This window comes from Simochromis diagramma, unplaced genomic scaffold (assembly GCF_900408965.1).
Source record: "Simochromis diagramma unplaced genomic scaffold, fSimDia1.1 OVJJ01000171.1, whole genome shotgun sequence".
In the NCBI taxonomy this organism is placed as follows: Eukaryota; Metazoa; Chordata; class Actinopteri; order Cichliformes; family Cichlidae; genus Simochromis; species Simochromis diagramma.
This window is the reverse complement of record NW_024387222.1, coordinates 285,114-310,413: the sequence shown is the minus strand read 5'-3', so window position 1 is coordinate 310,413 and position 25,300 is coordinate 285,114. Positions and strand designations below refer to the sequence as shown.

The 25,300-nt window shown below is 44.8% G+C and overlaps 1 protein-coding gene across 2 annotated transcripts in view; it reads left to right on the top strand.

The window, feature by feature from the left end:
- Positions 1 to 25,300, top strand: part of LOC120746581 (F-actin-uncapping protein LRRC16A-like) — a 31,021-nt gene that overhangs the window by 2,535 nt on the left and 3,186 nt on the right. For both annotated transcript variants that reach the window (XM_040052007.1, XM_040052006.1), the window contains exons 2-36: positions 3,357 to 3,454; positions 6,842 to 6,892; positions 11,928 to 11,987; positions 12,353 to 12,474; positions 13,516 to 13,613; positions 13,704 to 13,774; positions 14,072 to 14,145; positions 14,432 to 14,507; positions 14,678 to 14,766; positions 14,953 to 15,047; positions 15,599 to 15,685; positions 15,771 to 15,874; positions 15,969 to 16,046; positions 16,135 to 16,211; positions 16,379 to 16,483; positions 16,773 to 16,842; positions 16,962 to 17,043; positions 17,137 to 17,236; positions 17,322 to 17,376; positions 17,476 to 17,648; positions 17,855 to 17,923; positions 18,017 to 18,110; positions 18,183 to 18,281; positions 18,707 to 18,835; positions 18,947 to 19,069; positions 19,167 to 19,342; positions 19,499 to 19,586; positions 19,685 to 19,837; positions 20,464 to 20,530; positions 21,012 to 21,256; positions 21,371 to 21,486; positions 22,353 to 22,872; positions 23,127 to 23,169; positions 23,316 to 23,501; positions 23,608 to 23,745. In XM_040052007.1, the coding sequence (XP_039907941.1) occupies positions 3,357 to 3,454; positions 6,842 to 6,892; positions 11,928 to 11,987; positions 12,353 to 12,474; positions 13,516 to 13,613; positions 13,704 to 13,774; positions 14,072 to 14,145; positions 14,432 to 14,507; positions 14,678 to 14,766; positions 14,953 to 15,047; positions 15,599 to 15,685; positions 15,771 to 15,874; positions 15,969 to 16,046; positions 16,135 to 16,211; positions 16,379 to 16,483; positions 16,773 to 16,842; positions 16,962 to 17,043; positions 17,137 to 17,236; positions 17,322 to 17,376; positions 17,476 to 17,648; positions 17,855 to 17,923; positions 18,017 to 18,110; positions 18,183 to 18,281; positions 18,707 to 18,835; positions 18,947 to 19,069; positions 19,167 to 19,342; positions 19,499 to 19,586; positions 19,685 to 19,837; positions 20,464 to 20,530; positions 21,012 to 21,256; positions 21,371 to 21,486; positions 22,353 to 22,872; positions 23,127 to 23,169; positions 23,316 to 23,501; positions 23,608 to 23,745 (4,011 nt within the window). The remainder of the gene's footprint in view (positions 1 to 3,356; positions 3,455 to 6,841; positions 6,893 to 11,927; positions 11,988 to 12,352; positions 12,475 to 13,515; positions 13,614 to 13,703; positions 13,775 to 14,071; positions 14,146 to 14,431; positions 14,508 to 14,677; positions 14,767 to 14,952; positions 15,048 to 15,598; positions 15,686 to 15,770; positions 15,875 to 15,968; positions 16,047 to 16,134; positions 16,212 to 16,378; positions 16,484 to 16,772; positions 16,843 to 16,961; positions 17,044 to 17,136; positions 17,237 to 17,321; positions 17,377 to 17,475; positions 17,649 to 17,854; positions 17,924 to 18,016; positions 18,111 to 18,182; positions 18,282 to 18,706; positions 18,836 to 18,946; positions 19,070 to 19,166; positions 19,343 to 19,498; positions 19,587 to 19,684; positions 19,838 to 20,463; positions 20,531 to 21,011; positions 21,257 to 21,370; positions 21,487 to 22,352; positions 22,873 to 23,126; positions 23,170 to 23,315; positions 23,502 to 23,607; positions 23,746 to 25,300) is intronic.

Genomic DNA, 25,300 nt, shown 5'->3' with positions numbered 1-25,300 from the left:
GGAGAGTGAGAGCAGACGTTTGTTTAGATTCGGCATGTCGCAGGTTGTTACTCTACACTAATTAGTCTGCTGGGAAGTGGAACGTGTTTTTTATAGGAGCGGGTTGGACATGTGTTTCTGATCAGCCTCCACGCTGCTTCATGCTCTAATGTTTTGATCCTCCTCATGACCTCATCGTGTGTCTGGGTGGAGGACAGCATGAAGGCGGACCCGCGCTTTTTTACTTATTAAGACTCCTGCACACAGCACAGCGTCGCTCGTTTCTCCTCGTCTCACCCTCGTCTCACCCTCGTCTCACCCTCGTCTTTTACCCGATGCTTCACTCTCTGCGTTCCAGCTTCTTCACCCTCGTTCTTTCTTCGTGTCCCTGGATTTCCACACCAATACTAAAACCACATACAGACTTTACGGGTAAACCATTAACAAACCACTACTGGTTCCATCAGGGAGATCAGATGTGGTACATGCTGTGAGCAAATAAGATGTAAGGCAGTCACACTCGGTAAAACAGCACTGAGAGGGAATAACTAAGGAGTAAAATAAATATTTCTGGTGAAAAGCAAGTCCTTCGAGTTCTTGTATGTTCTGATTACAGGAAGCTCCAAGTTATAATGGATGTGGAAAAGCTTTGACTGGATTTTTCTCCACAGAAGTGCCACCAACCAAAGTGCACTGCACATAAATGAAAGGAACCGTTTTTGATCAGCATTAGGTCAGTCAAACTTCTCGGAGATCGATCTGCTCAGTTAAATAGCAGAGGAGGTTGTTAATGACATGAACAACTGGTGCACTAGAGGGGCAACGATGAGACCTCCCCAAACACGTTCATATTATCACAGCTGGATGCCACTGACGTTTTTCCCTACTTATTTTTTCAGACTGTTTTTCCTGTAGTGTTGCATTTGGTTAGAGTCAGTGTCACTACAGGTAGCATGAGCCGATACCTGGACCCTACAATGTTGCACAGGGTAGTCCTGATGCACCATCCTGAAGGTTTGTCTCGGCACAGTCTCAAGAGCCTGGAGGAAATCCCAGGAGACATGCAGTTACTCCAGAGAGCTGAACAAGGCTGTAGAAGACCCTTAGCCCATCAGGAGGACTTATGAGTGAGCATGCAGGGACAGTCTGAGCGCTGCCAGAGCTACAAAATGACCTCCATCAGGCTACTGGTGTGAATGTTTCTCACCAAACAATCAGAAACAGGCTTCACCAGGGTGGCCTGAGGGCCTATTGGGGTCCCTATGCTCACTATCTGGCACCATAGAGCGCAGTTGGCATTTAGAATACAAGACCAGAATTGGCAGGTCCACCAATGGTGCCCTGTGCTTCTCACAGGGACACATAGCCCTTTTCAGGCTAGCCAACAGCAGCCTGATTGCCTTCAGGTACTGGGATGTCAGACCCTACACTGGCACACTGGGCCCTGGGTTCCTCCTGGCCCTCGACAGTGCCCGGCCTCATGTGTATGCAGACAGGAACTGCTGACTGGCTTAAATCCATCCTTTCTCAGCACAAACCTCTAGAATCCATCTTGTAATGCTAGTCTAAATTCTAGAAGGCATTCATCGGTCTTACGTACGTATTAGTGACCTGGTTTGAGCCGGCCATACAAAATATCATTTGGTGTGATTTGTCCTTCTTTTGGTGCGCATGGCCCGCCCGTCTCCGTCGATGCTGACAAAGCAAGAGATTGATGCTCAGGGAACCGTCCTGCTCCAGCACAGCTGCGGTGGCGACCTCGTCGTTCAGTATTCATAATAGGAAGCAAAGGTGAAAGCTTTCTATGTGATTCCTTTATGTAGACATATAGTTGTTTAACAGAGAGCTTCATTTCTAACGTTTCTATTCTCGCTCTTTGTACTGTGGAGAAACTCGATGTTCATCATGAGCATCATGCAGCTTCTTAAACAAATGAAATCATTTGCATGATAATCTGGAAGTGATTCCAGTTCAGTGAAGGATGAGTTTCTCGTAAAGAAAAGGACACTCTGCATTTACGCTCAGCCTGTCGACACTAAACCCTCGTAAATAAAAACACGTTCTGAGTGACTGATTATTTTTTCTGCGTGCATAAAAAAATGATAGCTACAGGCTGTTAAATGTTTGGTGTTGTGTTCGCGGTGCAGCCTTCCATCACTCATGTTTCCCTCTGCAGCTCATTAACTTTTGTCTGCTCTCTCCTGTAGAGAGACAACAAGATGCAGGTTGACACATAATTTGTGTTTTAATGATTGCAAACCACAACTCAGTTTGCAGCATAAAGACGTTTTTTTCTTTTCTTTTTTTTAAACATTTATTTATTGGTTTTAACCGGTTTTACATGATGCACCGTGAGCTAAAGAAAAAATAAAAAAACACTAAATAAGCAAACTAAGAACCCCTTTTTAAAAACACTAATGATCTGGTTAGAAACACATAACTACTTGGGAGAAATGATCCAACTGTCTCGGTTTACTCCGGCATTTGGAAATAACAGCTTTCCTCCTGGTAGGGCGGATGCAGGTTTTAAATTTTGGTTCGATCAACGTATAAGAAAAGTGTCTGATATAGTTAGGAATAATACTCTTATGTCTTTTGAACAACTTAGAAGTACTTTTTCTATTCCTGTCAAACATTTTTTTAAATTTCTTCAATTAAGAAATTTTATCTCAACCACACAAGGTGACAGCTTAGAAATCCCCTCCTCCTCCTCTCTAGAGAGCACAGTTATAAAGCATCTAAATGGGAGAGGCCGAGTTTCTGCATTGTACAAATTATTTATGGAAAATTCCAAAGAATCAACACAGTCTATTTTAGAGGCTTGGAGGAAAGATTTGCAAATGGATATATCTGATGATGAGTGCTATAAATCATGCTCCTTGGCCCAGAGTCAGACAATCTCGACTACTTCAATATAAATGTTTAACAAGACAATATATTTCACTGTATATGGGAGTGTCCACAGGTGAAAATCTTTTGGGAAAAGGTAATAAATCTGTTGAGTCAAATTATTGGTGATGTGATCCATGTGGACTTAACAGCCTGAAACTCTAACTTGATTTGTGTATCTGTCCTTCCCTTTTGTCATGGTTTGCTTTGTTTTTGTTTCTATTGTTATGTTGTTTCTGTTGTTCTTGTGGGTTTGTTTTTATTTATTTATTTTTACTTTATACGTTTTTTTTCTTTTAATTATTTCTTTATGTTTTAAGACCATCTCAGAACACAATTCTTCATTAGTAAACAAGACGTGTTAATCTGACCTGAAAGCATCTGCAGGCCACCAAATCTCCCATCCTCCTATTGTTGTGTAACACGTTGTAATGTGGTCCCTCCAGCTGTTCTGGTGTCAATTGTCCTGAGTTTTTGTGTGTTTGTAGAGAGTGTGCGGGAGGCGGTGGGGCGCAGGGTGAAGCTGACCCTGAGGCAGAAAGTCCAGCTGGAGGTCAAAGGTGACAAGGTGGAAAACAGAGTGCTGGTAAGTGACAGCTGTTTAGTGCTTTTTACTGTAACCATGTGTACTCACAGTTGTTGTTAAACTTTTGTTTTTGTGCCCTTTTTGGCAGCAGGGATGTTATATGTGATAGGTGGGAAGCAGGAAGTGTCACTGCTCTTAACCCTGGAAAACACAGTAAGCTGAGTGTGTGTGTGGGCATGTTGCTGGAGCGGGAAGGTGATGAAGCAGGAAGTGCAGGCTGAAGGTTTATCGCCACACGCAGCAGTTTGTATGTCTGTAGGAATTCATCTTCTTCCCATCTCAATGCTTACTCAGTATTCATTTGAATAAACAAAATACAAAAGGGTGCTCTCAAATACTCCAGATGTCGTGCGAGGAGCGCTGCACAGGCAGTGTTTTTGTGGTCATTTTGGTTTTTTAGTTGCCTCGACGCGACTGTAGATTAGCAGCAGCCGGTGACTGATGAAGACCAGCGAGGAAGGATCGGTGCCATTTTTTTGAATGTTTGAGTGTTTATATATCACAACAGAGCAACCCGCACCTTTAAAATGAAACTTCTATCAGCAGTCTTGGTTCTGATATTGTGAGGTTTTCTCGTCAGCTCGTGTGCGGTTGTTAAATATTTTGTGTGCAGCAGCAGCAGCTCGTCCGTCGGGAGCTGCTGCTGCTGCTCTGAGTCACGTTGGGAGTGCTTCCTTGTTTGGGTTCGGCTTCTCTGCAGCTCTACAATCTTTAAAAAGTGTAAAAAGCGATGCACAGCTTTTCCTCTGTTTTCAAAATGAGCAGCCATTCTGAAACTTTTGTTTTGATTAGCGATGTCGGAGCAAACAAAAGAAGGAATGTTGCTTAAGTTGCTTAATTGCAGGGTGGACGTTGTGAAATGGGCCTCATGGTCGAAGTTGAAGAGGTGTTGGTAGAGCTTGATATCAGAGCTCTGTGGTGCTGCTGTTTCATGCCAGGCTGGAAAGCACCTCCTTACGGACACGGCTTCGTGAGTGGCGACATTGTCGTGCAGAAACAGGAAAGGAAATACCTCAAACGTTTGGCACCAAGTTGAAAGCAAAATATCGTTATGATGAACTTTGTTTTGATTGAACAAGCTGTGCTAAGATGACGGGCTGATATTTACAGTTTAACCACTCAGGGGTTTTTTACCTGCAAGCCTCATTTGTACGAGCGCCGTTTTCCTTTTCTTTGTGTTCTTTTGTGTAATCATGGAAGAATTTCCACACATACTGGGGAAGTCCTGAAATGAGGAAGTGGTGCAGAAATGAGGACTGATTGTTGGAACTTTTTGTTTGGTGATGTTGCTGCAAATATGATGCAGCAAAAGTAAAACTCTTATGAACTGTTGGAAGACGCAGCGCAGGGATAGGTGGGTGTTACCGGGGTATCTGGTTTCACCTAACTGCAGGTTTGTGTGAGTGTGGGAATAAGAACAGACAAATGAGTATCACCACTTCTGCTTAAAGCTCGTCCGCTCAGCTCAGGAAGTGCATTCAAGCTCATTTCATTTTTAGTCTTTAACACACTTGTGTTTTCCTTTGGCCACATACCACGGCTCTGCAGCTCCTGTCAGGACTTGACTGAAGCAACCCACTCACAGCCACAGGGTGTTGGGAAACACACACCACATTCCACAGCTGTATATCAGCAGTTCTACCCTATAGCTATAACTTCTTGAAATGAGCCAGCGTGCTCAGTGTTTCGCGATAAAGCGTCCGGCTGGGTTTCTTTTCATTTGTGGAAATTAAAGTAAAAAACACATTTTTCTCCTGAACTCCAACCCAGTGAACGTGAATGTGTGTCTGCGTCCTGCATGTCAACACCAGGAATGAGTTTGTTTGTGAAGATGTGGGTCTGTAGTTTACCTTTGTGAAACCACTACAGCTGAACGTTCACACTGTCGATGTCTTTTGCACCCACTTCAATCGTCACTGACTCCAAACTATGAAGGAAACGTGTCTGAGCTGACACACAAAAGCTACAGATTATAATTTTATCTATTTGTAATATTTGGGTCTCAGGACTGAGTGCTGGTGACCACCTAAATGTGCCCTCCATATCCACACGACACCAGTTTGTGTGCAGATTATTTTATTTGTTACAACTAAAAATTGATCATTTCATCTCAATTAATAGATTTTTTAAAATATTTTTTGTGCCTTTCGCACAAAAGGCAGCGTTTGAACATGAATATCTTAAAGACTGTTAAAGATAAAAGCTCAGGATGAAGCTGCAGGCTTCGACAGCACTTCGATGCACTCTGGTTCAGACGCTTTGCATCTGATTTCTCTTCCCTAGTCTGCTTACGTGGACTTACTCACCTGCTCACTGCAGCTCGTCTGCAGAACACCTGAAACAGGCCCGCCCCTCGGTCCATCGTCTGAGACAGTCGTATCTTCTTGGCTCGCCTCTGGCATTAGCAGATGTGACCTCACTAAACTGTAGGCGCCACAGCTGGCTCGGCCTCCTGTGGCGTACAGCTCGCTTTCGCTGCCCCACTTTGTTTCCTATAAAATCGTTGCAGTGAAAGTGTGATTACAAGGACCATTTACATCCCCACCATTTCACACCATAATTCATCAAACGTCTCAAAAATAAGTCACTAATTTTGTCTGTAGGAGTCTGGCTAAGGCCGAGCGAGCAGCCGTAATGCGCACTTGCTCCCCGCCAGGATTGAGGTTCAACACGTGGTGAAAGATAATGTGTATTATTATCCCACTGGGCTAAAAACCCTCTCCAGAAGCCGGCGCTGCTGCCAGCTTCTCTGTGAGGGAGAATACACAAAGCTGTTGGGACCAAAGGCCCAGAGGGACTGCTGCTCACATTTAGACCGAAAATGACTAAATTTCCTTTATTCTATTTATTTAGTTTTTCATGTGTAACATCATCAACGCCACAATTACAGTTTCTAAACTGCTCTTCCAACCGCAGGGAGTCCATTTGAATTCTTTTTCATTTTTTCTTCTTGTTGTTATCATTATTATTATTGATGCATGAAAACACTTTTTTGCCTGTTTTATTTAAGGGTGATTTCTTGTTGGGCGCTGATTGTACTCCATGACAGACAGCTGGAAACTCAGTGGCCAAGCTGTTCTTTGGGTGGATGCGTACACTGTAGTGCAGATGAGTCCACGTGGTCACTAAAGCAGGCGGGCACACAGATGTCCTCGCTGTCCACAGTCAGACCCCAGGATTTAGGCTGAACAGTTGCTGGCTGTGTGGTAGATGACTGTAGAGCGTGTAGAATAACCGTATGGATGTGTGGTTAAATGTGTAGTCCAAAGCACTGAGCGTTCATTCATTTAAAAAGAAAAGTCTTCCACATGTTTTCATTCATGTCAGAAAGCACAAACTCAGTTTCTTCATCCTGATCTGTTGACCGTTGTCTGTCTTTGTCCTCAGGCTTTGGCTTCACATCGAGCCTTTCTGCTCACAGCACGAGTCCCCTCTAAGGTTAGTGACCCCGTTCATCTCCACACTTTTTATTTCAGTCTTTGTCTTTGTGTTTTGTGCTAAGTTGCAGTCTTTAACACGCTGAATGTCAGCCCGTTCGATCGGCCACTGTCACAGAGAGCGTTTTGACTGGAGGGCAGCCTCGCCCCGAGCGTGACTACAGACTGTAATAATCTGTATTTCATCACAAAGTACAGCTATGTTTGTTATTAGTCACACATTATCTCCAAACACACCTTTGTTTTTGGGCACTTGGCTGTGTGTTAACAGGATGTGTTTAACTATTATACTTTGGGGTGTTTCGATCACATGATTTGCCGAGCTTCCATGTTTGCTAATTATCCTCCTTTTCATCCCAGACAGCTCCAGCACAGGTGGAGGTTAAACAAACACTATGGTTCCCTGATGAAACACATTACCTTTCATGCATGTGCTCATGGTTTTTATTGGTCATATCGAACGTTACAAACCCACATCTTTGCTTGATTTCTCCGTATGTCTGAATTGTCGCGTCGCTTCTCCCCGTTCGCTCGCTGTTTCCTGCATGTGCCTCTCTACACAGTTGAGCAGGTCTCAGCACCATATGGAGACATTTGATAGTTTTACCCACAATGCAGCTGTGAGAAATCAGCCTGTGGGAAAGAAAAACAGTGACAGGAAGAAAAGTTCGACCTAGAGGGCGAGAGGCAGGGACGGAGAGGAAAAACATTCTGGAAAGAGCAGAAAAGTAAAGATGAACTATTTTCTTGAAGTCTTCAGACAAGGAAAGATACGAGGGATCGTGAAATGTTTACGCTGCTTTATTTTTAGGCTGCCTGGGCACGATACGGAAGAGCAAACGTGACGTAAAACTAAAGAAAACCCCCCGTACTCTATCCCAAAACCCATTTTCAGCTGAATCCTGAATCTTTGTGTTTCCTTGTTTTAAGTTTAATAAACTGTTTTTAGAACTTCCGGCTCATCACAGTTCTGTATAATTAAAAAAGAGAAGTAGGTCTGTGGTTAAACACAGTTTCCACGATGCTTCCTTTTTGGTAGCATCTATTTTCATTGCTCCCTGGTGACTCTCGAGGGTTTTTTTTCTTTTTTGGGGGCTTCTCAGCAATGAGTGAGTGAATCAGGCCAGACAGAGACATAAAGTCTGATTCAAAGTGAAACTGAGTCCTGGGACTTTGCTCAAACTAAAACTAAATGGCTCCAGAATGTCAAACACAGAATCGTGACCCCAGAAACGATGTATATGTTGGAAATATGGCGCATAATCATGGAAATCTCAGTCATATACGGTGTATAGAGGAAGATCTAAGACGAACACAGATGAACAGATCCCTGCTACTCAGTGCAAACTGACAAAGTAATAAAGTAATCACATTTTCCTCGCGTCTCGGTAATGTCACCATATTATTTGTCAGATAATTTCATTAATGCAAACACCAGCACCGTTAACGAGAAGCATTGATCAGCACTTTTGTTTACATGTGTTTTTTATAAGAAATCAGAACAAAATAACTGAATAGACTGATTACGTTTGTCTCTGTATTTTTGTTTAAGAGGATTTCATTGCTACCACAGTACAAACACAGTGGAGAGGTCCACTTTAGTGCCTCGCTGGAGCTTTGAGCCTCAGCTGTATCCCAGCTGATGAGCTGCTGTGAAGTCGGACAGTCTGCGAGGACGGACTCGCCTCTGGAGCCAGCTTTAAGGGGGCGTCAGAGTGTTCTGGCTCTGTGATTTTGGATCTGTGTTGCCAGTTGACGTTAATAGTTGCGTCATCACTATTGTTTTATTTAAGGTTGTTTTACGTTGTGCAATCGTTGCTGTTGGGGATTCCCTTATGACGGGATAATTGTTTAGTCTAAGCAAATGTTGTCTTTGATTATCAAATGACTGAAATAAGACTTTGTAGTTCAATGAGTTTAAAGCAGGCACTTTGTTAGCCGAGCGACTTTATTGGAAGCCACAGTAGAGGCCCCGTGTTTAAAATGAGTAAATTATGACTGAAATTACGTATCACGCCTGTAAAAAGCAGAGTTTAACTTATTTGAAGTTTCTTTAATCAAAGTTTGGACCTGTGGAGGACCGACTGCGCTTTTGTTTGTCCGGGTTAATCCGGTTACCCGACTGAACAGAGCTCCTCAGATCAAAGTTGTCGGTCTTTTCGTGACACATTTAAAACCTTCCTTGTTTTAAAAACACGTTATCATGATGAGTTGCGATGTTCAGAAACACGAGTGAACCTTAGAGGCTGCAACGTGTTTCAGCTCCGCCAGCTGACCCCTGATCTGTTGTTCCACAGTGGGCCAGCGGTTTTTCTAACTGTGTAGGAAGAGAGTGGAACAGAGGGCGGTTTGTTCCTCGGTGTGTACTGTCCCAGCCCAGAGAGGCAGCGGGGAGGGGGGGGAGACAATGGAGGAATTTAACAGCTGGTGAGGAGGGCAGGGAGGGGGCACGGCTCGCCCTCTCGCTCTGCTTTTCGCTTCGTTTCTTATTGATTTCTTCTACTCGGGCAAAGTCCAAACCGTCCTCTCTTCCGCCCTCCTCCCCCTCTCGCTCTGCATCGCGCCTCTTCATCGTCTGACAGCTCTCCGGTCACTCCATCTCTTTCGCTTTCTTTTTCCGCCTCCCCCCTTCGCCCCCGCCATCGTTGTTGTGCTTCTTCCTCTTTTCCTCAGTCACACTTGTTCTTTTTGGCAGCGACCGCACATTATTTTTACTCTCTCTCTGGATTCAAAGGGAAGCGAGTGTGAGGCTCTGCTCCAGACATTTGTTCTGCAGACTATTTGTAGCCTGTGTTTTTTACATTCCTGTAGTCTCGCTGATTTTTCTTCTTGCTCCTCTCTTCAGGGTTTGTTCAGTAGCAATAATAACCCGCCTCGTATCGGCACTGCACGCTCTGTCCATCATGGAAAAGCATTTAAGAAATTCCTCACTGGAGAATTGTTGATAGTGTAAATGAAATATAGTCCAGATGATTGGGAAAGCCTCCTTGAACGTTCTTGCGGCACAGCGAGCTGTCTCTGTTGCTCAACCACCAAACAAGTCGGCGCTTGAGAAGTTCTTCTCAGTCCATCTAAAAACAAATACGCACTCGTCAAGGTAACACTTGTTCTGCTCCATGACTGAAAGTATGCGGACCCTCAAGATTTCAGCCACGTGTGATAGTTTAACGATGATCAGCTGCTATAACAGCCAGGTTTCATTCTTTCCACCAGATGTTGCCTCGCTTGGCTCACATCAGCATTGCTAACAGTGAAGTTGATAAGATCTGCCTCGCAGTCGGCCTTCAGTCCTAAATGTGAAGGTCAGGTTCAAACACTGAGCACAAGTGGTGTTCTTAGAGCGGTAGAGATGTCCACCTGTGGCTGCCGTCATGTCCACATCCATGAGAGTGAGCCTCTCATCACCAGTCGTTGCACGCCTCCTGTTTCCTGGTGCAGTTCAGGAGAAAGAAAATAGTTTTCTGTCTGAATTTGTTAGGTAATAATAATAATAATAATACGTTTTATTTATAGGCGCCTTTCAGACCCTCAAGGTCACCTTACAATAACACGAGAACAATAGCAGCAATAAAATATGATAAACATGGCAAAATAAGATTTAGACATGAGGTAAAAAAAACAAAACACAAGCATAGAAGTATATAGGTCACGATTTCTGGATGAAACTTTGCTGCTGAGTTTTTCAGTATGTTTCGATGCTTTGAGGCGAGTGCAAGGATCCCTGCAACAAATATGCAAAGGAAAAAACTGGGCAGCTCAAACAAACCTCTCTCTGTGCATCCTGTTACCTTCACATCTGCCCAGTTCAGTTGTTCAGACATACAGCTGTTGGCTCAAAAATGTAGATCAAATGTTGCGTGTGTGTGTGTGTGTGTGTGTGTGTGTGTGTGTGCGTGTGTGTGTGTCTGTGCGTGTGTGTCTGTGCGTGTGTGTGTGTGTGTGTGCGTGTGTGTGTGTCTGTGCGTGTGTGTGTGTGTGTGTGTGTGTGTGTGTGTGTGTGTCTGTGCTCTCCTTCACAGACTCCAGCTTGTCCAGGATGCTGTGGCTCGCCTCCTGACTGGCACTAGAAAGCATGCCTCCATCACCCCAGTTCTTATTGAGTTGCATTGGTTACCCATAAAATATCGCATTGAATTTAAAATATTGTTGCTCACCTTTAAAATTATAAATAATTTAGCCCCTCGTTATCTTGTCGATCTTCTTAGCCTATATGTCTCTGGACGAGCCCTCGGGTCTTCAGCCCAATTACTCCTCCAGCCTAGATCTAGACCTAGATCTAGGGGTGACCGTGCTTTTGCCCTGGTTGCACCGAATCTGTGGAACAACCTTCCTATCGCTCTCCGTGCGTCAGACTCCGTTTTATCTTTTAAATCCCATTTAAAAACTCATTTATTTAACATAGCTTTTCCATCTCGTTAGCATCCCTGTTTTATATTTGGCTCAATTTCTTATTTATGTACTTTATCTTTTGGCTATATCTGTTCTTAGTAACTTTGTTCTTATATCCCCTTTTATTGCTGTGTAATTAGTGCCCTTAACCTGATGACATATGTGGTACTTTGTTAATAGTCTTTTTTTATTGTCTTAATTTTCCTGTTTTTATTGTAAAGCACTTTGGTGTACCGCTGGTCTTTTAAACGTGCTATACAAATAAAGTTGTATTGTGTGTGTGTGTGTGTGTGTGTGTGTGTGTGTGTGTGTGTGTGTGTGTGTGTGTGTGTGTGTGTGTGTGTGCAGCACCTGAAATCCCTTCATCCAGCTAATGGCAGATTGTGTTTTGACTGTGTGTGAGGGGTAAACGTTTCCTGGGAAGAGCCCGAGTTTCTCATGCTGAAGGAGGAGTGACTGTAATCACTTCGCTTTGTTTTCCGTTGTAAATGTTTACATTGTGGGAAGAAAAAGCTCCTTTGGGATTGATGAAAAGTAGAAAAACACTTCTGGCTGTTTTTTCTCAGCCTGCTGCCCTTTCAGTGGCTCTTTGATCAGATGTGGAAATACAAGATTACGTTGACGGCGTCTCTTCTGAACCCTTTCAGGTTGAACAGTCCTTCAGCTATCTGGAAATCCAGGGAATCCAAAGCAACAAGCCCACACAGGTACAAACAACATTATTGAGCTTTTTATTCATTACATCGCAGCACACATGACAACATCTGGACTACATGCACATGTGTGTCATGTAAAACATTGACAGCTTTTCCTCATGAAGCTAAAGCAGGCTTGACTCGTGTCGAGAACTCTGACGCTGTCCTCTTGTCCACTGTGTGTCCTTCTGCATCATGTTGGTCTTTTAAACTGGAGAAGTGAAAAAGGCCTCCAGCTCTGCATTAACTCACTCACCTGAATCAGCCTCCTCAGGCTTTCAGGGGAAAACCAATCATCATCATCACGGGGTGTCTGCGTTTCTTCACATCCGTGTTTCCTTCATGTCCGATTCCTTTGTGTGTGTCGCCCCCTGCAGCTGGTGTTGGAGCATGAGCACGGCTCGTGGAGCCTCCGGCTGGGCTCTGCAGAGGAAGTGGACAAGGTGATCGCTCACATCGGCAGCTGTCTGCACCGGATCTGCCCGGCAGGCGTACCGGTGTAGGTACCACACAGCCAGCAGCCGCTGGCACTGTTAGGCTGATAACACAGAACCACAACCTGACAGAGGGTTGGAAAGACCTTTTAAGTGTGAAATAAAGTTTTCAGTGTTCAGTTTATTCAGTAAAGTTTAGAATGATGATGAACAATTAGTTTCCATGTGATACTTAAAATAGGAAAAAGCTCATTTAACAGGAGAAGCATCTTTAACAGCACGGCACCTTTAAGGGTTTGACATCTGTTGGAGGTCATTGTGTTTGCTGGAGGGACGCATTTGTGGATGCAGAGGAATTAAAATATAAGTATGAAACAAATCTTCAGGAGACTTTTCTGGACTCTGCTAGAGTGTCGTTCCTGTAATCGGCTGCACGGTGCACGTTTGACGCAGTCTGACGCTTTCAGATCACTGTCATGACCGATACACGTGTCGGCCTCATTATTCGTCTCTTTGACCATGTTTAATCTGAACGTGCGTGAGAATCAAGAGCCTGAGCAGATCCAAATTGTGCAGATCTTAAGTTTAAGGTCATCTTCTTATGCACCTCCGGAAGCATTTTTAGCACAGCTGTTAGTTTTAGATCCCACAGTGGATCTTTGCAGTGTGTGCAAATCCTCTACAGCAATCCTTCAACGTGGTTTCATTTTCAGGATGTTACAGAAAGTCTCTGTGATGATGGTCGCATCCATGGTGACCACTTCATGTTCACAGTAATTCAGCAGTTCATAGAAATCACACATTTGTGGCCTTTGGCACCCAGATGAAACCAAATGTATGTTTTCAGTCTAGTTGACTGCTAAACAAACTAAAATCTCGTCATTAGTTATGAAAATGTGAGTTTAGTCCTCGTTTCTTTTTATTAGCTAATAAAGTCGAGCTTGTCTTTTGGTTTCTTGTTTCCTGTCTTTAGTTTCAGTTGTTGCTTTGGGAGTTTTGTGAAGCTTTTGAAATGATTTTTAAAAAGTGTGGAAATGAATATGAAATGATCCTGTTTTGTTGTCCTGCTTTCTCCTCTTTTGTCCCTTCCTCTCTCTGTAAGGAAGGAAGATGATGAGGAAGTTAAACTTGAAGCCCGCGGACAGGCTGGCGGCCCTGCAGGCCATCTGGGACGAGCAGGCGTCAGCTGACCTGGGACCGTGCGGTACATCATCATCACTCACTTCCCAGACACACCAAGTCACATGTTTAAAGTGTCTGTGCTTATTCGCTGCTGTCATGTGACTCTTTGCAGGCGGCTTCTCCCATCAGTACTGGTGTGTGTGTGATTACCTCCGCCAGCCGTACAGAGAGGAAGTCCAGTGGGTCGGTGCTGCTCGCTGGAATCATTACTCTTTTTAATCTGATGAACTTTGTTTCCTCTCTTTCGTCTGTAGTCATCAGCTTCTTTTCTTATCTGCCGCTTTCTGTTTTTCCCTGATACCTTTTCCATCTTTTTTTCTTCGCCTGCTTCTCTCCAGATGTTTTTACTGTGACGTCACAGCCATGTTGAAGCAATAACTCAGATTCTTGTCACATCTGCTGGAGCTGCGTGTTTCTGCTCTTTTTTTAAGTTTGTGCTTTCTTTCCTCTCAGCCTCACGTCTTTTCTTGTTGTCACCAGGATGTGGACACCATCTATCTCACTCAGGACACCAAAGAGCTCAACCTGCAGGACTTTGTTCATCTGGACAACAAGTACTGAAACCACTCAACACCTCATTATGTATCGAGAGTGACTTTGAATATGGGGGGACCAGTTTGATCTTCATTTTTTATGTGCAGTATCAACGCATTTAATTACAGATTCAGCTGTTTTGTTGTTGACGCTTCAAAAGGACTCTTGGCATCACATTTTTCATTGTGCTGGGTGAATGAGGTGTAAACTTTCAGGTCAACGTCAGCAGCAGTGTTTGATGTCCTTTTTTCTGTGTCACTGTGTGGAATAAGTGAAGGTAATGAAGGCACATTTTTGTCCTTTCAGGGATTTGATTCCAATCATTACAGTTCTGGAGTACAACCAGTGGTTCACTAAGCTTTCCACCAAAGACTACAAACTGGTAACATCCTGCACAAATCCCGCTTTACCTGTGACATAAAACATCCACACATGGCCTCCTGTGTTTTTATCATAATGTTAAAAATCCTTCGCTATATAATAAAACTTCTTTATTTATTTTTATGTGACTGGGATTCAGTTTAAGACCCGAGTCCGTTTTGTCTGTTTCAGCCGACAGATGTGTGCGACCAGATTTTGAGAGTGGTGGCTCGATCGAGCCGGCTGGAGGAGCTGGTGCTGGACAATGCTGGGCTCAAAAGGTCAGAGGTCAAATAAGAGAGCCAGGCACATGTGATTTGTGCTCGTTTTCCGTACTTCCATATTCTCCACATTTGTCAGTAAAGAATAAAAAGAGACCCCGACTGACCGATCTGCATTGTTGTTGCTCGTGTTGAGACTTTGTTAACAAAATCTTGCTAAGCCTGCTCGCTCTTCTTCTCCTGCAGTGATTTTGCTCAGAAACTGGCCGGCGCTTTGGCACACAACCCCGCCTCCACACTTCAAACACTCAATCTGAGCAACAACTCGCTGGAGGACAAAGGTTAAAAAATGTGTACACACACAGACACACACACACTACAGGCCATGACGTATCAGCACGCCCTTAAACATCCCAGGAATACAAAAGAGGCGATGTTCTCGTAGAGCATTACTTCATTTGTTATTGTCCCGGATGAGAACTGGCATTAATTTCACTTCTCATTATGTTAAATTTTTTTTCATCTGTTAAACATTTGTTCAGAGTTCTGTTATCCGTCTCCCTACGGGGCTTCCAGCTGCAGTCAGGCGCCCTCTGGTGGCCATTTTTTAGCACTTTAAAGTCTAACGCACAGGTGTCGAACTCCAGGCCTCGAGGGCCGGTATCCTGCAGGTTTTAGATGTGTCCTTGATCCAACACAGCTGATTTAAATGACTAAATTACCTCTTCAACATGTCTTGAAGTTCTCCAGAAGCCTGGTAATGAACTGATCATTTGATTCAGGTGTGTTGACCCAGGGTTGGATCTAAAACCTGCAGGACACCGGCCCTCGAGGCCTGGAGTTGGACATCCCTGGTCTAACGACTTCAATTACTGATGTTTGTTTCCTGCAGGTGTTGCAGCTCTGAGCGCTCAGTTTGCTAAACTGCCCATGGGTCTAAAGCACATGAACCTCTCCAGGACTTCCATGTCTCCTAAAGGTGAACAAACACAGGGACACTGAGAAGACGTCCTATTTTGTGAATTCTTACCTTTTTTTTTTTTAAGTGTTGTCATCATTTTCAGGCGTAAACAGCCTCTGTCAGGCTCTCTGCGCCAACCCGATTGTGGCCTCCACCCTCACACACCTCGATCTGTCGGGAAACTCCCTCCGAGGGGACGACCTCCCGGTATGCAGTCGTCCTCACCACCGCATCTCGTATCAAACGCCAGGCTGGGCAACACTCGAGCTACAGTCACGGTTTGTGTCTTTTTTCTTCACAGAACCTTCACAGCTTCCTGAGTCACTCAAACGTCCTGGAAACCCTCGATCTGTCCAATAGCGACTGCTGTCTGGAGCAGGTCGGAACAACTTTAAAACTAAAAAGTCGGGCTCTGTGGTTCCATCGTGTTTATTATGTTTTTCTTCATCGTTCGTTATTGTGCTTAGGTGTGTTCGTCCCTGCTCAGAGGATCTTTGAAGCACCTTTCTGTCCTCAACATGTCAAAAACAGTCTTTTCTCACAGGTCAGATGTTAATAATGATGCACCTTAGTGTGATGTCTCTGCAGATATCCAATCTGATCACAAATGATGCATTCATTTCTCTTTTGATTTCTCCTTCAGCAAATCTTATCCAACAGTTGTTTTGTCACTTGACATTTATCGATGTGTTGATGCACGTGTCCTCACAGGAAGTGTAAAGATATCCCTCCGTCCTTTAAGCAGTTCTTCAGCTCTGCTCAGGCTCTGACGTCCGTCAGTCTGTCAGGAACCAAGCTGCCTCTGGAGGCTCTGAAGTAAGACTGTGATTTAAACGACACATATTCTGTACACGTTTCACATGAAAGCAGATTCGTCTCTGAAGCGGTTTGACGCTGAAGTAAGTGCTTCAGTCGCTTTGGTCATGTTTGAGCGTAACAGGTCTCCTGTTAGTGTTTTCAGTATAACGTTTAGCTGATTTCTGGAAACCTCAGAGATGTGTTGCTGTTCACACAGAGACAGATGTTAATAAAAGGAAGGATAACCTGGAAAAAGTGACACTGATGTCTGTAAGTCACACTCGCTGATTCATTTGTGCCTCTGCAGATCTTTGCTGTTGGGACTCGGCTGCAACCCGAACCTCAGCGACGTGTCTCTGGACCTCAGCTGCTGTGAGGTAAGACTGCAGCACGCTGCGTGAGTGTGGAGGCTACATGTTGTTGTGATTTGTTCTACACAGATAAAGTAAACTGGAAGTATTGGAAAAGTGTTTACAGCGACTGTCTTCTGCTCCAGCTGCGTTCTGGAGGCTCCCAGATCCTGGAGGGTTGTATTGCTGAGATTCCCAACATTACCAGTCTGGATATTTCTGACAATGGTGTGGAAATTTTACTTTTAGTATTAAAGCTGCTCCTGTACTTGCTTTGAGTGTGATCTTGGTTCATTCATGTTTCCGTGCTGCCTCACGCAGGCCTGGATATGGATCTGACCACCCTGCTCGTGTGGCTGGCCAAAAACCGCTCCATCAGACACCTTTCACTGGGCAAAAACTTTAACAACATCAAGACCAAGTGGGTGACAGACAAGCCACAAACATGGGTTTGCACTCTTTGTTTCACTGCGGCACAATTACTCACCTGGTAACGTTTCCCACAGGAATGTGGCTCAGGTCCTGGACAATCTGGTTCATATGATTCAAGAAGAGGAATCCGTAAGAAACTTTAAACACTAAATTCGTGTTTAAGGCTTTAAATTCATCCTGTTTTGATTTTAAACACTCAAAATGTGTCCGTTTTGTCCCCGTTTGCAGCCGCTGACCTCGCTGTCCCTGGCTGATTCCAAACTCAAGGCCGACCTCTCCATCGTCCTCAACGCTCTGGGCAGCAACACCTCTCTGACCAAACTGGACATCAGTGGAAACTCCATGGGAGACATGGGGGCTAAGATTCTGGCCAAAGCCCTGCAGATCAACACTAAGCTCAGGTGAGCTCAGGTGTTTCATCTTTAACTCGTGTTGTGGTGAAAATCAAGAAGCTGAAGAGGATTTTAATGTCCTACAGCGATGAGCGTGGGAATCTCAAAAACATCCTGGCAATCTTTTCATTTCTAAAAGTTTCTCGTAGAGGATACTAAAAGAGTTATTTTCCTTTTTTGGCTGATTCGTTTTTATATTTGTTTTGTATCTGCAGGACGTTAGTGTGGGACAGGAACAACCTGAGCCCGCAGGGGCTGCAGGATGTCGCTGCCGCTTTGGAGAAGTGAGTGTCCAGGAAGGCGCAGCTGCCAGCTTTAAAGCCCAGCCCCGGCTTTGGTGTTGTGTGAGTGAATCAAATGTGGTTTTTCCCCATCAGGAACTACACCATCCGTTTCATGCCTGTTCCCATCATGGATGCTGCTCAGGCGCTGAAGGCAAATCCAGAGAAGACGGAGGACGCCTTGCTCAAGGTTTTGGTTTTCTCTTTTTTGGTCTTGTAAAGATCATTTCTGTGTGATCTCACAGTGTGTTTTCTCGTGCAGATGGAGCAGTACCTGCTGAGGAACCACGAGACGCGTAAATACCTGCAGGAGCAGGCGTACAGACTGCAGCAGGGAATCGTCACCACCACCACACAGCAGGCAGGCGCAGCACAGATTTCTCTCTTGGTCTTTTGCAACAACTGTTGTGTGTTTAAGAAACAGATCTGTCAGAGAGGATGTATCTACAATAAAACCTCCCCCAGCACAGAGCGGCTGCAGAGGTGGTCAGGATCAAAGGAATGGCTTTGATCCTACTGCTTGAACTAAGACTTTTATTTAAGAAACACGATGACACATTCAACAATTTGACTTAACAGTTTTATTGATTACAAAATACGCCATATCGGATTCATATCGGTATCGGCAGATATCCAAATTTATGATATCAGAATCGGTATCGTGCCATCTCTACTCTGTACTGACTTTTATTTAATTGTACGTTACAGATCAAAGGGACTTTAAATAATTAAAGTATTCAAAATATCGCGTGCAGTGTTGTCTGACCTTTGACCTCTGTGATGCAGATGATGGACATGATGTGTGTGAGGGTGCAGGATCATCTGAACTCTCTGAGGTTCACAGAGACCAGCGCCGTTCAGGAGGACATGAAGGTGGCCGAGAACCTCATGAGGGATGCCAGAAACTCCAAAACCGTAAGAACGTGCAGCTCACCTCAGATCCACCAACACTAACAGCACAGCCTGTGTGCGGCATGGAGACCGACCCAGATGCTCCTCACTCATATCCTTTACTTTTTATCGCAGCTGCTTCCCAACCTGTACCACCTGAAGAGTGCAGGCTCCACAGGTACGTGTGTCGGAGCTATTCAGGATAAACTGGAGTCGATGGCTGGAGAGATAGCTGCAGTGATGGACGACCAGCTGCAGGTAAGAACGGCCATTTTTACCCCTGAAACGTGGCTCTAATCTCGGCTGTGTGACGGCAAAGCAAGTCGAGCCTTAAACTCTAACTCGCTCACCTCAGACGATGCTGAGGTCCATGGTGGATGCTGCAGAGGCCCTGTGTCCTAATGTGATGAAGAAGAGCAGCCTTCGCCAGGAGCTGCTGAAGGCCGGTGCGGGGAGGATGACCGTTCCTCGCAGCTTCGCAACCACTACGCTGCTGGAGCAGTCCGGGGTCGACATCATCAATAAGATCAGGTCTGAAATGCAAACGAAGTTCCTTAAAAATATCTAAAGAGCTTCTGATCCTCAGCACACACACTGTTTTAAAATTGTAAAATCTTTTAATACCTTTTGATCTTAATATCCTCGGCACATGTGTAACACGTGTCTTATGTCGCCCGTGTGTGACAGTGAAGTGAAACTCGCCGTTGCCTCGTTTCTCTCTGATCGCATCGTGGATGAGATCCTGGAGTCTCTGTCCAGATCACAGCACACTCTGGTTGGTGTCCTCTCCACCTTCACCTCCACCTTCTTTCCTTTTCTCCTCGTCGAGGTCTTCCTGGTTATCCCTCGTTATCTTTCTCTGGCTGTTTTCAGGCTGACCATCTGATCAGAAAGGACCAACCTCTGGTGCATCACAAGCCCCATTTGGAGATGGAAGTCTTAGATGAGACAGTTCTGCAGCCAGAGAGCTACGACCAGGATCAGAACCAAGATCGGGGAAATGACCTGGACGATATGGACTCCATGGTAGGAAAACACTAGTATGAATGATGTGCTACGAATGTTTCAAAGTCATCAGTAACAGAGCACAAGCCTGCCGCATGAAGCAGGATTTAAAGAAAACAGGTCTGTTAATCCGTTCAAAGTGATCTCCTTGGGCCCGCCCCTCCCTGAGCCTGGTTCTGCTGGAGGTTTCTTCCTGTTAAAAGGGAGTTTTTCCTTCCCACTGTCGCCAAAATGCCTGTTCACAGGGGGTCTTTTCTCTGTATCCATTATTTTAGGGTCTACCTTACAATATAAAGCACCTTGAAGCGACTGTTGTTGTGATTTGGAGCTTTATAAATAAAACTGAATTGAATTTCAAACAAGAAGACAGAGGCAGGAGATCATTTTCTGCTCTGGGTCTAAACTTCTTACATCTACAACATGGAGGAGGAAAATTCACCTCGAAGAGTGAGACTTCCACCGATGTGTGTGAGTACAGCAGAGACCTGGGAGCGGTGTTAGCGCTGTGCTAGGAGATCACCTTGATGGGTTAACAGCTAAGCCCAAATCTGCTGTGTTTGTTTTTATGGCTGTACTCGTGAGAGTTTCACGTATTTGTGTGACAATAATAAAAAAATAATGATTAACAAACATACTTTGCTGTTTAGATGATACCCAAGTCCAAGAGGAAGAGCATTCTGGTCAGGATGCTGAGGCCCGTGTCTGTGGCGTTTGGTAAGTAACATGTTGAGTCAGGCGCCGGTGACCCTTTGAACCTGGAGGAGGTGGAAAATAAACAGTATGGAGACAGTCGGCAAGCATTTCATCCAGACGGGGAAAAGTGAACTAGATAAACAAATCTACTCATTACTGTTAGTCACTGATGAGACTGACGTCTAAGCATGTAGAAACTCTTCAAAATAAAATATAATACAGCTCCTTATAAGGCTTTAGACCAGGGGTGTCAAACATCAGGCTCGGGGACCAGAATCAGCCTGGCAGAAGTGAAGAAGGACACAGATTTGAACTGTATTTTCATAAGTTTACAATCTGTCTTCTAGTTGTTTCATGGCTTGTGTATCCAGTATCATGGGACAAAATATAACACAACATCTTGGCGTGAGGACCTGCTGCGGTGGTATTTGACTTGTTCGATCTTGACTTGTCTTTTTGAAATTCCCATGAGGCTTTGCTTCCTTCTGTCTTTGCCTGTCAGAGTTGGAGTTTGACCTCGACAAAGCTCTGGAAGAGGTACCTATCCACGTCGAGGACCCTCCTCTTCCTTCTCCTTCACAGCTGGACAGAACGTCAGCGTACTACGAAGACCTCCCCCCTCCCCCGACTCCACAGGACGCAAAATCTGCCCCGCTGGCCGAGCTGCCGCCCATGGAGCACAAAACTCTGGAACATCACACCAAATTCCGGCCAAAACCCAAGAGGACGAAACCCGCTCGGCCACACGTAGGTCTCTAACATCCCCAAATCTACCCTGGGATGGATGTTTGGGATTTGTTTTGTGAGTCCTTTTAGTGTAAACTCATCATCAAATAATTGATCTCTGTTTGTCTCTTTCAGCGGGAGGCCACGGGCGGCTCGGCGCCACAGGAAGCAGAGCCGAACAGCATGATGGGAAAGCTGGACGAGGGCTTGGATGACTTCTTCTCCAAGAAAGTCATTAAACTCGGCTTCAAGTGAGCATCGTGCCAAAACTGTTTTACATATTTTCACTCTTTAAGTAATATTACTTTAAAAAGTAACTTATTACAATAGTAACAGTTCATTACGTTACCTGAAAACAGCAGTTTGCTAAAGTACAAATATGCACATCTTTGTATTTAGCTTGGCGACCAAGGCTCAGGGGGTTGGGAAGCTCATCTTGTAACCGGAAGGTTGCTGGTTCGATCCCCAGCTCTGTCTGCCTTGGTCGTTGTGTCCTTGAGCAAGACACTTCACCTACCGCCTACTGGTGATGGCCAGAGGGGCCGATGGCGCGATTTAGCAGCCTCGCTTCTGTCAGTCTGGGGCAGCTGTGGCTACAACTGTAGCTGCCTCCACCAGTGGATTTGAGAGTGAATGAACAGTGGAATTGTAAAGTTTGAGTGCCTCAAAAAGCGCTATATAAATGCAATCCATTATTATTATTAGCCAGATGGTGTAAAGCCTACCATGCATTTACCTTTGACTGTAGGCTAAATACAGGCTGGAGGACGTTTTGCAGATGTTAGAGACCTGCATGTGACCAGCTGGGATTTGTCCTCTTGAGTTTTGGATAGTGGCAGATGCATGTATTGGTTGGATTTCCTCCACCTCGTCCTCATCTGGTGCTAAACAGCTGTAGGATTGGATATTTTCCAGTCCTACAGCTGTTCAGCTCCATGTCGAGAAGTCAAAGAGACGTAAACATTGTTTTCCCTTTTTTTAGTGACATTAAAGTGATCATTTCCCAAATTCAGTTGGTCATGTTGGTTAAGGTTTTCCTATAATTTGAACATGTTTGGCATCAAATTCACTTTTGAGACTGAATAAATTTAGCTTTTCTCATTTTGATCATCTCCAGAATTCCCTCTGGGAAAGGTCCGTCCACCAGCACTCAGGAAGGAGCGGATAAAAAACGTGAATCCAGGAAGAGTGGTTTCTTTAATCTCATCAAACGAACGTCCCGTTCAGAGAAGAGCCATGGATCTGCCGCCATCACCCCACCTCAACCTGCCTCTTCTGCCACAGCTGCACCCCTTTCCCCGTGTCCAGTGACTTGGGAGACGACACCGGCATCTCCCACATCACCTGTGAAAATCTGTCCCATTGTGCCGGAGCCCGAGCAGGAACCCCACAGGTCTCACTCTTCGAACCACACAGATTCTGAGATTGAGGCGTCTCCAGCTGCCACTGAACCTGCAGAGGAGGAGAAAGAAAAGAAGAACGTGGAGAGTAAGGAGAACCTGGAGAAGACGGAGCATGTGGAGAAAGTGGAGAAGAAGGGAAACCCCCACAAACCCCGTCACATCGGAGTTCCTATGATGAGAATGGACCTGATGGCTGAGATGAAGGCCAGGCAGGAGAGAATGGCTGGGAAGAAAGTAGGTGGAGTTTAAAGTTTGGATGCATCATTAGCCAAAATATAAGACATGAATGTTCATGGGGTGGACAAAATAATAGGAACAGACCAGCACCACATTACTGCTGAGTGCAGCTACAGTAGTAAAGTAGCTTTATCGTCAGAACTCGTCAGAATGATGCAGCGACGTAAGCCGAGCTGCAGATGTTCCTAATGAAAAGGCCAGTAGGAGCGCACTCAGTGACTGAATATGAAGATGTCTTTCTCTGGTTTCAGACAGAGTCAGCTCACGCACAGGACAAGGTGGACGGTGACAAAGGTTTGTGTCTTTAATATCATCTTACCTTCAGATGAGGCTGAATATGAAAGGCGGGGCTCCACTTGAAATTTGAAATGCCATGAAAAATGTGATGTTTCAAGCGTGCTGGCTCTGTGCTGACGGTGCTGTCAATCGTCTTCCTGCAGCCAAGTCAGAAGTCCATCCCGCCGTGCCAGCAGACACTGATGAATCTAAACCAGAGCCATCACCCAGGGCTAAGCCATCTGGTGTCACCCCAAAACCACCCCAGGCTACCAAAGCACCCCTGGTAGCCTGCACCTCTGGGCCCCTCAGCCCAGCTAGCCGCCGACCAAGCAGCACCTACGTCTCTGGTAAGCAGGGAGAGGGTGAAGCCACCACTTTGAAGCTGAAAAATATATGCAGTTCCCATTTAAAACCAAACCAAGTGTCTGACTGGTTGATTCCTCTGTGTGTCAGATGAATGTGGCAGTGCTCCAACGGGCAGCTTGTCTCCCAAAGCACCACTTCCTGCTCCTCGCCTGAAGAGGGCACCATCAGAACAGGAGCGAGCGAGTGCCAGCAGCAACCCTGCAGAAGCTCTCTCTCCTCAGAAGGGTTAGTATCTACTGCACTGTGCAAAAGTCTCGAGTCACTCTGATTTCTTTATATTTTTCTTTCAAGCGACCGGACCTCCTTATACTTGTTTCATTGTTTTTCATTGGACACCGTCATTTTCGCTCCAGTCCTGGATGATCTCGTCACAGCTGATGAGACCGATGGACAGAAAAGTGCCGTCATACTTTGGTCCACCGTTCAGTACCGTCTGCACATTTTTCAGCAGAACAATGATCCCACATACGATACCAGTGCAGTAAAACCACTATGGGTCATGGATCGGCCTCCCCAGAGCATGATTGAAGCAGCACATCTTGGTTTCCTTTGCATGGATCAGATGTTTCAATAAATCGCAGCACTTATTTTTCATTATCCTGGTAAAATGTAAAGAAATGAGGCGTCACACAAGACTCATATATGTAAAACCTTTCAATAAACAATTTAAGATAATCGAATTCTTTATTAAAAGGCATCAATCTCAGTCTATAAACATTATAGTTCAGGTATTATTTATTTATTTATTACTTATTTTTTATTGATAAGGTGGTTTAAATTCGGCACAGATGGTCACTCAGACGATGTCAGACAGCCACGGCTGCTGAGACGCTTCCCTGCGATGAAGGCTGCACGACTCGCCGCTCTGGCAAAGCACAACACTTAATTTACCAGGTTCCTGCATGTTTAATGGAGGCTTCCAGGGCCGTGTTTGACGCCTCCACACGCCACACATGTTGCGTCTGAAGCGATGGTCTGTCACACTTAAAGCAGATGCGTTCAATCCCAGCCTGTACTTGATACGTCCAAATGTCACTGTGCGGGGGATTTGGTAGTTTAATGCTTTAGTTGTGTAATTAACGCTCACAGGGACTCAGTGTTTTTCCTTAAAACAGCGACTCAGCTGCGCGATAAGAAAAAAAGACGACTTCTCTTTTCTTTTTTTTTTTAATTGTTGTGTAAAAAGATGTGATTTTAAAGTCAAAGAGACGAGAAGAAAGGGTCATTTGTACGTTTCGAGGACAGTTTATTGCACTCTTCAGAGTGAGTGTGTTTCAGCTGATGAAGCGTTGCAGAATATCTCAGTGTGAACCGCAGAGTTGTTGTTTTAACCTCGTTCAATATTTTATTTTTAAAGCAAACTTACACCCACTAGCTTTAGGATCACCACAATCCTCTTTATGGAATCTAAACTATCAGAGCTCAGCAGCTAATGCTAAAAAGTCTGATCATCAGTTTGCATCCACGTGTTTAATGGTGTAGATACATGCAACCCTGCACATTAGCACACAAATATTATACCAATTATATATTCACGAAAAATTAAGGAAAGACTGATCTGTTCGTACAATAAGATGTGTAATTTGTCCAATATTATTCTCAGAAGATGTCTTAAAAGGCACCGACACCAGCAAACACAGAGCAGAGGTCCAGTGGAGGTCGGGACGCCTGTCAATCAAACGGCCTGCGGCAGTTATGCTAAACTGCTTTAAAATTTGCTCAATAATAAAAAAGCTTTTTTAAAACCATCCACTGTGAAGTTATATTGGAAAGATTATTG